Raw genomic sequence first — 15,627 nt, forward strand, 5'->3', positions numbered from 1 at the left:
AAGCCTGCCTAATATGACCCTCCTGCACCAGAGGAAAACAAAGGCCCTTCTCTGTGTTCGCCCGGCTCCCCGCGGCCGGTCTGTTCAGCACATTTCCCGTGCCACAATCTGCTGGCCCAGCACTTTTTCTTTTTTTTTTCTCCCCCCCCCCCCGACAGCTATTTTTATCACGTTGCACATTTGCATCACAAAAGAAGGCAGAGCCCCTAACTTAAAGAAAGGGGAGTGGCCTGGATAGAAACGCGACGCAAATACAACATCAAAAGCGTAGTGGCGCACGGTTCAAAGCCTCGGCACCGGCAGGATGTTTGATATTCTGGTTGTAGTAAGGAGCTCTGGCACGGGTTCGACAGGCCGTATGGGGGCTCAGATTACTTAGACGGGGGATGGGGTGAGGAGGGGGTGTAAGCCTGCGCTGCTATTTTGGATTCTTTGAAGAGGAAAATATGGCATGCACTCAGCTGTGAGCCTGGGCCAGGAGAGCAGCTTCCTGCTCTGTGATTCAGAAAAGAACAGGAGGGGGTCTACGGACTGACCGACGCACACCTGGACGGCATTACACACACCTGCCTGAGGGAAGACACACACACACACACACACACACACGCACACACACACACACACACACACACACACACACACACACACACACACACACACACACACTCACCTGGGCCTCTCGCCTCAGTCCTATAAGCATGAGGTTGTTTATTGTGACTTATGGTGCAGCTTGACAAACATGCCCCCCCCCCCCCCCAGATTGACATATAAGTCATTTATACAGCTGGATGGTGCTCGGAGTGCTTGTGCTTCAGGCGGTGTCACAAGTCCACCTTTCAACCTCAAGCTCTCTGTATTCAACTCAGCCTAATACTGTAGCTATAGATATGCAATAGCATAGATAGACCACCAGTGTTCACTTATACAGTAAGCGTCATCAGGTTGGGCTATAGTTACTTTGGGGACCCGATGGCGCTTATCGCTGGATACTGGTATATGGTGACCTGTGATGATGTGCAGACTTGTTCTGCATAGAAACAGCATGTCACAGAGGCCCTGCACTGGATTGATTACTTTCCACAGAGTTGCTACGAAATGGAAGTGTCCGTTCTATACTTTTCCATTTCTGTGGCCTAAACCCACTCCGCAGGATGCTGGTGAGTGCAGAGGGCTCTGGTGTCCATGAGTGGAGCGAGGGTTCAGAACAAGGGCAGCATTAAGAATATTTGCCTATATGGAACATGCTGAGGGATATTTACTTAAGAGATCCTACACAGTAAAATGCTCAGTGTTAATTTAGCTCCAAAGAGTGTACAAGTGGAACCAAATGGACCCATTTGTACACTCTTGTACACTCTGTTCAGGTGCAATAGGAACGAACATCTAGCTCATGGAAGGTTTTGATCAATTGTGTGTGTGTGTGTGTGTGTGTGTGTGTCACACATGTGAGTGGGGTAGCTTACACGGGGGAGGGATGAGTGGAGGGGCGGAGCTGACATTGGGTGGAGGAGACAGCAAAGGGGGTGGAGGGATGTTGGGAGGGAAGAAGGCGGTCGTCTGATTGGCTGAACGATCTCCGTCGGAGCGCGTCTCAGAAAGCACCTGCAATGTGTGGAGGATTATAAATAGACCACCTCATAACCTCACACGCTATTAATAGCATCACGTACACACACACACACACCATCAGCCTTATATGAATTATAGCCTCCCTCATACACACGGTCACGCCACGCACACGCTCACACACACACACGCACGCACGCAGGCACACACACACACACACACACACACACACACACACACACACACACACACACACACACACACACACACACACACACACACACACACACACACACACACACACACACACACACACACACACACACACACACACACACACACACACACACACACACACACACACACACACCCCTTATATGAATTATAGCCTCCCCCATACTCACGTACACGTACACACACAGAATTTATTGATAACCTCATGCTCATACACACTATTACTCTGGTTCTCAACGTCGGGTCCAGGGACCACCACAGGATCCAAATGGACCCTTACGGGTCTGTAACTCAACATGGATCCAAATGGACCCGAAAGGGTTCATTTGTACACTCTCAGAGTTTATTTATTTTCTATTACACACCCCATGAAGCTTTGACTTCATGGAGATTTTTTAGTTTTTGTCACATTCCTGGGCCAATAATATGATGAGGGGGTGGCTGGTCATTAGAAGACTCAATTGAGTCTCCTAATGGTCATCATAATTATTGGCTCAGGAATGCGACAAAAACAAAAGAATCTCCATGAATTCAAGGCTTCATGGGGTGTGTAATTGATAGAAAATAAAACGTTTTTGGGGTGAACTACTCCTTTAAATGAATGCTGAGAATTTTACCGTGTAGGGTTCCAAAGATGGGTTCATTTATAAACTCTCAGAGTTGGTGGGCCAATGCGAAACCGTGCACTATTAATAGCCTCATTAACACAACCTGTATATTGTTTACTTCGTTGCCGTGACGTCTGCTTCCTGACAACCTGCTGATTGGTCCAGTTAGTCCTCCAATCACATCAATGCTTCCACTTGACTTCCTGTTGGTCGGATAAAAATGATAAAACTCTCAATACAATAAACCAGTTGTTCACAAACCTTTCCATGTCAAGGACCCCCAAATTAATAGGTATTTTGCCGCGGAACCCCATCTGAAAATATATTTGTGCCAGGGATCCCATTCAAGATTTGTGTTGTTAAAATATTTCAAATAATATTTTTTTAATGTCAAGGTAGATCTATTTTCAAATATGTATCTAGGTTTAAAGTGGTTAAACTGATTTTGATGCAACGTATATTAACATATTTTGCTGGGGACCCCCTGGAAACCCTTCAAGGTCCACAGACCCCACTTTGAGAACCACTGCAGTAGGCTACACCACTTCCACAACATAGCCCTTGGTTTATTTTAATAAAGATTCCCCCCAAAACGGAGGCCTACACAATCCCCCTACGCACACACCCAACAACCACACGCCTAACCATATGGGACAATAACCTCGTTCTGTCACTAGGACTTAATCTATAGGAGCAGCAAAACATTATTTGTGTGTGTGTCTACTTTTGTTACTATACTTACTTACAAGCATACGTATAGTAGAATGTGAGAAATAGACATTGAGAGGACAATTGTCCTGGTCCTCACAAGACAAATTGCTTTTATGGCACCCCTGTGTCGCGCACCGAAAATAGCAGATCTACCAGCTCATAAGCGCGTGTTGTGTGTGTCTGTGTGAATGTGAAGCAGAGTGATGCTGAAAAAGAGCACTTGTGCTCAGCAAAACTCCCCTGGGTAAGTGGAGGTAAAAAAAAAAAAAAAAACACATCGAAGGGCAACACGTTGTGAGCTTGTAGACCTGCTATTTTTGGTGCACAGTGCGCGCGTGCCTGTGTGTGTGTGTGTGTGTGTGTGTGTGTCTGCGTGACATGACAACTGCATTAAGCAGTGACTCAATAACAGCTTGCTCCCTAATGCCCACCTCCTCTGCTCCTCTGGTCCTTGCCTCGGTGTGCGTGTAACACTTAGCAAGCGCTCGACACACACTCTACAAACCGCTTTCTTTTCGGTCGAGAGACCAGAGGCAGACGAGATACATAGATAGTCATCTTGTCCACAACACAGCAAAAATAAAATATGTTAATGTGCTTCCTCGACTGAGCCTCAAGTTTCCACTCGTGGCCTTCGTACACATCCATATGGGCCGCCTCATTTAAAACATTATCCGCTTGGTTATAGTAGCACTGCTTCGTGTGTATTTGTTTTTGGCATGCTATGACTTCCTGCTTCCCTTCTGGCCTGGGCCTGTCACGGAGAGAGAGAGAGAGAGAGAGAGAGGGTGGCGCTCAGGCTCGTGTGACCTCCCCTGAAGGGCGAGCCAGCCTGCTGAGGGAGAGCGCAGGAAGTGGACATCTTCAAGAAGACAGAGCTTTAATTAAAACGGCCCCTGCCGGGCGGCGCTCTACTACGCCTGAAGGGCCTCCAGTCTGGGCCAATTTAACACACACATGCACACACATACACACACACACACATACATATAATACACACACAATCACACACACCTGAAGCCTAATCTATTTTAGTTGCACACCGGTATCGTGTGCCGAAAATAGCTGATCTACAAGCTCACAACGGCTATTTTCGGCATGTGACACCAGCACGCAGCATTATATAAATTAAGAGATCGAGAAGAGATTGTGCAGAAAAGATACAAGGTGCATTAAAGTGTGAGTCTGTGTGAGTGCACATAACAATAGTATAAGTCCTTGACTGCACATATTTAGCCCATCATTGCTGCTTATGAGGCACCTGGTCTATAAGGAGGAGCAGAATGCATGCTGCGATTTCTTGCCGTTCGTGAAGGTATACTAGTGAGTGGCTGATGCCTGGGGCTGTGCCCATAAACGAGTGGAAAGTGTAATTGGTCAGTAAAACACCATGGGTCCAGTCTACCCCCAGCCATGACGGCCCCTTCCCCATACAACCCCCCCCCCCCACCCCACGGGGCCATACAGGCTCAGCCTTCCTTTGCAGGTGGTCGCTAATGGGCGAGGGACAGCGAGCGGCGCGCACATGAGAACTTCATTACAGACGGACCAGAATAGTTTTAACAACAAACAACAATGGTTAAAGCCTTAACCCTTTAAAGCTACAATCCATATATTTTTGTTGTGAATAAAACATTTTGACCAATTTGTATGGCAGAGTATGTTAAATGTTAATATAACACAACTTGTTGGTGGGTTTCGGTTGTAGTTGATCTACTTGCTCTTCTGAGACATTTAGATCCTGTGGTTGGGATTGGGAACGACCACTACTGGTTGACAAGTGGTATTGCATGAAGCTCAAAAGCTCAATATATCCTCTGCTCTAACAGGCTGCTCTATATTAGCTCAGCAGTAAGAAATTTGGCACCCATGGCTGGGACCCAGGTTAAAATCTCAGGTAAGACATAAAAAGTTACAGATTGCAGCCCTATGTACCTCGACGTACGACGGACAGCAAAAAAATGCCGATCTACAAGCTCACAACATGTCACAATGCGCTGTGTTGTGAACTTGTAGATCGGCAAATTTTGCCCCGTTTCACAAATCTTATAGATTTTTTTTTCCTATAATGACATGCCGGATAGCAGGCTTAAAGTGGTTAAATAGGCTACAGACGAAATCTTTGATAGCCACGTAGTATCACAGTAGTTATCATGATTGTGTGTGACGTGTATCAGCATGGTATCAGTTACAGGCACTTCAGATTAGCGCAGCGTTGTGCCGTAATCGCTCCAATGATTTCAACGCACTTGCTTTATTTAGATCAATCAGATTGCGTGTACAACAGCAATGAGTGTGGTCAGCTTTTTATTTCCATCCAGCAAAACATATTTAAAACAGACCAGCGGAGAAGAAGAAAAACAGATAAAAGCTTGAACGGAAATAAAAATGTTGAAAAAGGCAAAAAGAAAGAGAAAAAAAAGAAAAATTGGGAAAAACACAAGAATCATCTGTCATACATAAAGTTGATTACGGAGCTCAATCGAATGGGCAATTATCTGGGAACGCCCTGTACGTAGTAACATCAGCAAGTTTACATACCTTCCCGTGACATTTCCCTTCAATCATTACCAGATGTAAGTCTGTGTTCAGCAGTTTAAACAGTGGGCTATTTGGCCAATACAAACTTGACCTGCTGACACCGTCATAAGATCACACACACCAGATGGCAAGAGCCAGAGATGTTGTGTCATTTGCACAAACAACCAGCTGCTGGGTCCTCCAGCCACAGCTAGGGAATGGTGCAGGCAGAGGGCTAAGTGCTATGGGTTGAAGGAATGGCTGTTAAGATGACCTTCAAAATGAGAAGAACCAGTAACTGGAAGCTCACAAGTTAGATACACAGAGAAAAGTCCTCTGTTAAACCAGCAATAACTTAACAGCGTAATTATTTGAATGAATTGTTTTAACCAATCTATTATGGTAGAGTTTGTTAATATAACTAGTACATCTGCTGCCTACTCTTCAATTGAGATGTTCAGACCCGGGTGTCGGGTAGGACACCTACTGGTTGACAAGTAGTACTGCCTGAAGCTCATATGCCCAATATCTCCGCTGGATAAGTGGGGATTGCATCTTTCCTGTCAGAGTGGTAGAAATTTGGTCTGTGGGAGATCAGGGTTTGAATCCCAAATGAGTTATGGATTGCACCCTTAATTCAACTACAATGGGAACCAAATCCATTTCATTTGATTCCATTTGTACACTCTCAGAGTAACAAGAAATAGATTTTTCTGTGTACCATAACATCTGCCACTGCCTTGCTGTGTCTATGCCCCCCTAACAATGTATGTAGTGTATATGACTGGCTCAGGGCCAGGGGAGTGTAATACTGACCTGTATAGACTGCCTGAGGAGGTATAATCTTCACTGTGAGAGCCTTTATCTCCATAGTCAGGGCGCCCCCTCTGGACCTAAGGGGAATAGCAACATGACTTCCATTGTGATAACCATCCTCTTCTGCTTTTTGATCTCACCAAAAGTGGTGGTTCTGGACCATTTCAAATGAGGGGGCAACCATGGCCACATATTATTTTAGGGGGTGCCAATGAAACACAACTGTTATATAGATGCGCGGTTTTAAAAACAGTGAATACAAAAATACTCTTTATGGCTGAGAAAGGACCACGCGGGCATGAAATAAAAACACAGCTTTTATGACCTTTAGTGCCAACTAAAACATCAATTAAGGGCATTTCGCTCTTCATTTTCCCTTTTTTCTTTCAGTTATAATTCCTAGGAATCATATTGTGCAGTATGGTTATTGGTTTGAGGATTCAGCTTGCTTTCAGTTCTGTTATTGAAAATAATTTGGGATTATTTTAGGCCAAAGGGTGAATTATTTCTACTTGGCTGATGCCAGACACATTTTTATGAACCCAACTCCAATTATGACTACAAGGGACTATGGTCATTGTAGTCATAATTACCTCATATTCTGAATATATTCCTGCTTACCAATCACAATTTTTGTTTTGTTATTATTGACTCCTGGTCTGACCAATTATTTCTTACTATTATACTAATATTTACTTACTACTATTATTTACTTACTATTATACCACTCTCTTATATTTTGAACATAATTGGCAAATACATGGATTTTTTCAGATTTTGATTAAACTAGTTCTTTAGAACAAGATAACATCCGATGTCACTACTATACCAATTCTCACCGTATTTACAAATTACTAAATTAGTTGGTAAATTAGTCAATTAGTCTTTCCATGTTCTGTTTGTGCCCTCTTTGTATCAAAAAATTATCCATTCTCATCGTCTCAGGAATGACCTTACCGCGAGCTTAGCAGAGGCGCGGCTGGAATTGTCGTTACTTGCATGCAGCCTACGCTGTTTCTCACAGTACCCTTTCCACGTTTCCTCATTAAAGCCGTAATTGAAGTAATCGGAGATGTCGGAGCCTGGGAAACAAAAATATATACAGCGTTGTTCATGCTGAACAGAGCCACTCGTATAATCACATAGCACCGCACCTGCAGCGTGCTAATTAAGTGCCCGAATGGGAAAACAGCTCACACACATTATTACAAGAACACCTGCACACCCAGGCATGGAGAGCAATGCTTACCAGGTCTCCTCCACGGCTTCTCCTCAAAGGACTCCACTTCTAGTGCCATGCCGACAGGGTCCAAATCCAATCCCTTACACTTACTACTAACTGGAAAATACACAGTAAAATCATCAGTGTTACTTTAACTCTGGAACCAAATGGACCCACAAGAGTCCCACTTTTGTTTACCAAACACCTGATAATCATGCATAACGTACAGTATTATGTATTACTTTCTGTAGGCTAACCCAGAAGTTACTCACATTTCCAATTGAATCTTTGCACTGGGTTTTGGATGGATTAAGCAAATAAACTCAGCAGCAAACAAAGGTTGATGATATTCACATGTTTTTACAGCATGGCTATGTAGGAGGCTAGTAGTCTATAAGAGGGTGTCTGTGATTAGCATCCCATTTCTTGTGCACACTCACTGCCAGTAGGTCCACTTTAGTATCTCCACACTTTATTTCATCATCATAATTCATAGATGACCGACATTACATGAAATCTGAGATCCACATGAAGCCACACCGTTCCTGTGTGGATGATCGAGATCTACATGTTCTGACTTCTTGAAGATTTTTTTTTACCATTGAGCTAATAGAGCCTGCCTGCTTGCTCAGGGGATAAATTGAATCTTGTCTAGGAGTCTCAATAGAATAGGGAGACAAAATACAACCAGCGCAATTGTATAAGTTATATTGTATTCACATAATTACATTTTATTCATTAAAATAAAAATTACATAGTGCCGCTTTAATATACAGTAAGTACAAAATAAATCACAGTTGAGATTAAATGGGAGGTGGAATCCATTTACCTACTGCATGTGTTCTCCCTTCACCTTTAATATTCAGAGTGACGGGTGTGCTTCCAAAGCTGCTGAAAAACAAGATAAATAAATTCATGGTTATTACCATCATGATACCAAGACAAACACTTTCACACATGTGGCAGGGATTGGAAACGGGCTGTATACACAGAACAAATAGCCCTCAGGGTTTCAGTACAAATGGAGCTGTCAAATGCAATCGTAATACATCAAAATATAATCATGGTTGAAAGCATGTAGTGACTCGGATTGTTATTTGACAAAAGGAGGCGCCTGAGAAAGTCTATGTTGATATTGAGCCTTCGAGGCAACAAACATGATAAATATCTGTGATGTTGTTTTCACAAGGGTCTAATGGATGGTGGGTCTACTACCCACTATTTTATACTTCGGCTATTCGAAAATAGAAGATCTACAAGGTCATCACGCATGGTGACGCGTTGGGAGCATTTAGATTGGCTATTTTCATTCCAGAAACATGACAAATTTGGAAACATTTCACCTATAATGACCTTTCAGGATGAAAGCGGTTAACACTCACATGCTCTGTGACAATCCTCCAGTCTTTATGTCACCTATAGTCACACAAACGTCATCGTCATCATCATCATCATCTTCTTCTTCGTCATCATCATCATCACTGTTGTCACCGTCTTTGTCGGTTTCCCATGGCTCCATAAAAATACAAAAAAGTAAAAGATCAAAAGCTAGGGATGAAAATCACATAATTCTGTACATACAGTACTCTAGCCTGGGACCAGACGAATCTGCGAGTGCAAAAAAAAAATTGCACTCTGGGATTTGGGTCTGGCACCGCTCCATAGAGAATCCATTTCCTGCTCCAGAAGACGTGGGTAACCAATCAGGGCCCAGTATTCGAATATGGGAGACTGTAATTGGTAGTTGGTTTGTAGGTCTAACCAATTGCATCGAGAGTCATTGTTTTGTTCCCGCCCCCTTGGAAAAAAAACTTCCTCATAGAAGCACCAGACTCATATCCACGCAGTGATATAGTCTGTCTACGCCAGGCTAACAGTACTCAATGTAAACAGAGAGTCATGTGGATTGTTGTTGTGTCACTACCTGAGTTTTCACTCCGTTGTCATGGACGTCACTGGGGTCCAGTGCTTCAGTCATACTAGAGAGTGAGATATCAGGGTGACATGTGACTTATTGACTATTTAACTGCACCATGTGGGTATTTGCATTGCATATTGACAACAAACAAACAAGCATGCTGTTCCTGGATACAGCACATGGAATAAAAATTGCAATGTGAGTGTAAAGTCTAATATTAAACAGAGCTACAGAGGGGTTGAGCCCGTAGTTGGACCTGGCTGATGCGCTAATATGTTGTTTGGCCTAATACTGTACCGTTCGCTGTGTGTCAATGTTCCAAAAATACGATGCAGGCAGTTCTTCATGCAAAACGATTATTTACGGTATTACTTCACCGCGCAAAACAGCATCTTTTGGGTTCCATAAACAGATGAATGAATCAACATTTCCTCAAACATTTCACATTTCGGTGATTTAAAGAGCAGTAAACAGCGGTCAAGTGAACCTGACACTTACTTATATAGCCAACAGCGCCACCCCATGGTCACATGAATCCATTTGACATGTTTCACCCATTTGGCTCTTACACACCGACCCCTAATTGTTAATGGCAGGCAGACATAACAATTCAAAACAAATCAACAAATCAAAAACAAAGGAGCCAAAACATGTTATGTATGCAAATGCATCTACATTTCATGAACCAAACACAGTTTTGTCACTGGCCTTTCAATGGTAGTCTGCAATTTCACAGAACACACCAGACCTTGTTTGTCTGGAAAGACCTCCAGAACCCTGCCAAGTGGCCAGGACCCACGAGGAGCTGAAGAGTCCATGATGACCACAATATCTCCAGCTGCCAAACTCCTTTTCCTCTGGTTCCACTTTTGCCTCTCTTGGAGCAAGGGCAAGTACTCCCGTATCCATCTTTTCCAGAAAAGATCCGAGAAATACTGTACTTGTCTCCATCGTCTTCTTACGTACTGGTCATGTGGATCGAACGCTCTAGGTGGTAAAGCTGGTTTACCCTTCAAGAGAAGAAGATGGTCCGGTGTAAGTATCTCCAGGTCATTGGGATCATCCGAAAGTGTAGTTATTGGACGGTCATTCAAAATTGCCTCCATTTCACACAACACTGTATGAAGTCCATCGTCATCCAACCTCTGCTGACGTAGGACAGAACTTAGAACCCTTCTCGCCAGGCGGATTATCCGTTCCCACACGCCACCGTGACGTGAACCTGCTGGTGGATTAAAGCTCCAACGGATTCCAACATGTGCCAGAACTCCATGTATCTTGTCCTGATTCAAAGCTGCCAGAGCCTCCTTCAGTCCTCTTTCTGTCCCAATAAAATTGGTACTATTATCTCTGATGGTCGAAATCCTATTGGCCACAAATGTGTGGAAACGCCAGTCCTCATTGTTCAGATACCTCAACACTGAAGTGCTGTCAGTCCAAAATACTGACTCTTCCAACTGGAACTTCAGCTCTGCCTTCAACAGTGAGTCCACTCTTACAGCAAGGACAGCAGCCGCTAACTCTAGCCGGGGAATAGTTACAGCCTTCAGTGGTGTGACTCTGGCTTTGCCTAGCAGAAAGGTGACCTGGGTGTGGTTTTCCTGATTTAACATCCGGACGCACGATACGGTTCCGTATCCACCTTCACTGGCATCGGCAAAGTGATGTAGTTGGGCATGCCTGACCTTTCCAAAGGCCACTGACTGATGCACCTACTGACATGGAATGCAGCCAGCCGCTCCAACTCCTCCAACCACCTTTTCCATTGGTGTAGGATGTCCTGTGGCAAATCGTCATCCCACCCACATCCTCTTCTACAGAGTTCCTGCTGCATTAATTTTGCACACAAAGTGACTGGTGCCAGGAAACCTAGAGGATTGTATACTGAGCTGGCAATGGTCAGCATACCACGTCTGGTGAGAGACTGTTGTTTCAACTCCATCTTGAATCTGAAAGAGTCCACACACCATATTAGGCCCTGAGCTCTTTCCATTGGGAGTTTGTCTTGCAACCTTCACCTGGTGGAACAAGGCTTGAATGTCATCCATGATTGCCACCGGTTCCTCTCTGAAGCGAGTTAGAACACCAAGCAGTAAGCTGGTAAGGTTACGATCCTGTAGAAGTTCACTGTTCAGAGATGCTCCTTGGAATGTGGCTGCACAGTCAAACACCACATGGTTGGTGGACACCGTGGACACCGTGGTGCGGGATGTACAACACTTTCCCTTACTCACCATGCAGTTGTTGCTGAGGTACTTGCTCCGCATAGTTTTTCCCAAGCTTGTTCATGTTTGCTGCATACTCCTGGTGCAGGCTTTTGTTATTGAGGAACCTTTTCCTCAAACCCTGGATCCTTTGCCTAGCCACTCCAACATTTTTGGGCAGATAGACCTCCACTGGCTAATCTCCCCTTGGCCAGGGGAGATTAGGATTATGAGATGACAGGACTAGGCTGTTACATTCACCCCCCCTTTGACCTCAGGCAGGGCTACTCTGTTATGTGGAAGCCGTTTAAAAAAAAATGTACATTTTTTTAGGGTCCATTTGGACCGCCTCATGGAACCGTGAGGGCCCTTGGACCCCAGTGCAGTACATTAATCTCCACAATCAGATGGTGATAGCCGTGACCAAAGTTTTTGTTTCCGGGTTGTCCATCTGTCCATCAATTCGACCGCATGTACGTGCTTCCCAACATCGTGAACGCGATATCTCAGGAACACCTTGGGGGAATTTCATGACATTTGGCACAAACGTCCACTTGGACTCAAGGATGAACTGATTAGAAGTAGGTGGTCAACGATCAAAGGTCAAGGCCACTGTAACCTCACAAAACACGTTCATTAAATTCCTACAAATAAAGTCTCCCTCTCTTATGAGTCTGGAAAGACATGGATGAAAATGGCAACTGGTTGTTGGAGACACAACAGTGATGCAGTATTTCTACTTCATTTTATACACAAATAATTACTACTGCATGCAATTCCAGCAAGCCCAGGCAAAAATAATTAAGGGATTAAAAATAATGTACATCATAATCATCTGCAGACTTAGTGTTGCTGAAGAGAGATATATTAACTGACACATTTCTTACTTGAGCTCATCTAATTTAATGATGACTGTTCTCGTTCATTTCTCGACTGTATTTCAGAAGTCATTGTCGTCAATATCAGCATCAAGACTGAAACTCTTTTAACCCCTTCAACCCTGCACTTCGCCGTACAATGAATAGCGGAAATAGCCAATCTACAAGACCACTACGTACATGAGCTGGTAGTTTGGCTATTTACAGGCTTGGACACACATTCGCACACAAATGAATACAAAAGTAATACGGCATCCATCTGAAGAAGGTGAAGTTACAGTTATTGCTATGTAATGCTAAATCTACTTTTGAGGAGATACAGTTGGGGAATGCAAACCACAGCAATCACAGGTGGCCTCATTCTGTGATTACTTAAAGGCTCATAAACAAACAGCACATTTAACGAGCATCCAAATACTTGGTAATGTCCCCTATGACTGGCAGTATTTCACACAGCCACAGATGGCAGTAATGACAGCACTGTCATTATTGTGACGTGAAAAGTGGATTCAATCTGATTAATGCAGCTTGCAATTGGTCCTAATGGGAAATGAACATACGCGCCAGCCCGTTCCATATCAATGCGAATCAGTTCACTGCTCACGGTTCTGTCACACTGGTTTGAACTTCACAATCATTACAGTAATGGGTGGAAATCTAGAGAATGGCAGCAGGTACCAACAAGTGGAATAATACAGGAATTAAGGATAATGGACCCCTTTTTCAGCAACCATTTCGACAGGTTATCGCAGCTGAGGGTAATGACGTTAATTGTGGGTGGGTTTCATTTAGGCGTTTCTGTGTCAGCATGGATTTAACATTACACAAGCTGTCCAAGCTGTCCTAAATGAAATGCACCCACAAGTCATTATCTTTAGCTATATACCCATCTAAACGTCTGCTGTGAAAACGATCTAATAATGATTTGTGTGGATGCCTAATGGCCAATTGAGGGTTGTTGTGAGCAGAGCCTTCTTGTGGGAAAAGCAAGCGAGCAGCAATGTATCCATTCAAAACTCAGAAGAGTTACATTACATTATAGGTCTGCTTGTCACAAAAGTATCCATACAGAATAGTTGCATTATTTCAACTATATTTGCTTGTAAGTGGTGCATTTATATAGCGCCTTTACCCTAAGCACTTTACAATGTGCATAACATTAATTCATACACCAATGGTGGAAGAAACCATACAAGGTCCTCATCGGGAGCAGTTAGGGGTTCAGTGTCTAACTCAAGGGCACTTACATGTAAGACACTAACCCAGGGGTAGCCGGGGATCGGACAAGGAAACTTCTGATTCCCAAGCGGCCACTCAACCTCCTGACCTACTACTGCCCCTACAAGCATTGTAGCAATGTTCAGAAGAGTTACTTTGTTTCAACAGGATTGCCTGTAGCAATGTTTCCATTCAGAAGAGTTGCATTGTTTGAAAGTCTGCTGCCTGCAATGTCAAGGGTTCAAATCCAAATGAATCCTTCTCTCCCACCTTTCCTGCCTCTTCATCGTGTTCTCCAATAGGGATACCTTGCAAATAATCTTCACAAGTGACGGGAATGGCAATTTTTTGTAAAATAAATGTCAGTGAAGGTGTAACATTACCGAAAATCAAATCAAAGACAACTGAACTCTATTATGGTACGAACAGGGTTGGTGGCTGAGAGTTAATTTGAGTCTTCTTTTGTTTTCGGTGTCGTGTTTCAAATTGTATACTGTATACATTTAATCTAATTTATAGTTTTTGTTTTGCTCTGTGTCTTGGTGTCTTAATGATTAATACTTTATGTAAAGCACTTTGAAATGTGTTGTTGTTGAAATGTGCTACACAAATAAAATTGCCTTGCTTAGCTAAATTAAAAATGTAACTCCCTAGTCAATGCACTAAGGGGGGGGGGGGGGGTACGAAATTGAAGATGGTAACAGTTTACAATAAGAGTAATTCTAATACCAACATACCTGTCTGCTGTTCTCGCCTCTGCATTCTCTTCAATGCAATCTGCCACAGACACATATTCTGGTATGAGGGTCATGTCATAAAGATCAGAGCACACACAATTTATCTTCACTTCAACCAAAAATAACTTAAAACACAAACTCCATTTAATATTTTTATTGTCCTACGTTGTTTGCCTAAATATTGTGGCTCAACAACTGAGCATATTATGCTCAGTTATCTGACCCACGTGCGTGTGTCAAACTCAACAGCTGACAGCTGCTCTCTGATGATAACGTTTAGCCTGGAACATTAAGAACATTTAATAATACTAAACTAAATATTAAAACTTACCTCCATACAACCACCCATCTTCTTCATCATCATCATCATCACCCCTATTATCATCGGTCACATTTAGGTCCGATTCCACAGCTGACATTTCAGCACAAAGTTACACAGGTTCTTTTCTTTTTTTTCCCTCCTTTTTTTTGACAGTCACATATATGTCAACTAAATTATGTATTTATAACGACTGTAGATCAAAACGTGGACTCTCAATATATTCTAGTATATTAGCGAAAACGTAAAAGAAGTTGTGAACTTTAAATGATAAGCGACATGTGTAGCGACACCACATGACAGTCATCAACACGTTTCTATAGGGACACTTCCGACGAGCAGCTGGCAGCCTGCAGCCAGGATTGCCAGACTTTGCGAGAGAAATAAGCAACCTGGTCTATGAAAACAAGCCCAAAAGAAGCGACCCCAAGTCCAAGAGCACTTTGAAAATATCCAATCTACAAGCTCACAGCTTGTAGATCTGCTATTTTCAACAACAAAAAAATCTTGGGGAAAAAGTGGAATATTTTATTACATTTACACTAATCTTAGATAGTTACAACATATTATTTCAAATAAGAGGCGCAAACAAATATATATTCATTTGGGGGTCCTTGACATGAATGAAAACAACCCTATTATTACCCTAGATAGCAAGCCCACATAAGCAACTACA

General features: G+C 43.2%; 1 protein-coding gene across 1 annotated transcript in view; it reads right to left on the reverse strand.

Annotated features, from left to right (window-relative positions):
* fip1l1a (FIP1 like 1a) overlaps positions 1 to 9,196 on the reverse strand; it is a gene marked incomplete at its 5' end in the record, with an annotated part of 35,889 nt that extends 26,693 nt beyond the window's left edge. Inside the window, 7 exons of the mRNA XM_080430550.1 lie at positions 1,464 to 1,602; positions 2,512 to 2,611; positions 6,456 to 6,532; positions 7,413 to 7,537; positions 7,705 to 7,794; positions 8,507 to 8,565; positions 9,060 to 9,196. Coding sequence (XP_080286676.1) covers positions 1,464 to 1,602; positions 2,512 to 2,611; positions 6,456 to 6,532; positions 7,413 to 7,537; positions 7,705 to 7,794; positions 8,507 to 8,565; positions 9,060 to 9,196 — 727 coding nt within the window. The remainder of the gene's footprint in view (positions 1 to 1,463; positions 1,603 to 2,511; positions 2,612 to 6,455; positions 6,533 to 7,412; positions 7,538 to 7,704; positions 7,795 to 8,506; positions 8,566 to 9,059) is intronic.
* Between the last annotated feature and the right edge of the window lie 6,431 nt (positions 9,197 to 15,627).

Source organism: Gymnoscopelus braueri, assembly GCF_963280865.1.
Source record: "Gymnoscopelus braueri genome assembly, chromosome: 6".
NCBI lineage: Eukaryota > Metazoa > Chordata > Actinopteri > Myctophiformes > Myctophidae > Gymnoscopelus > Gymnoscopelus braueri.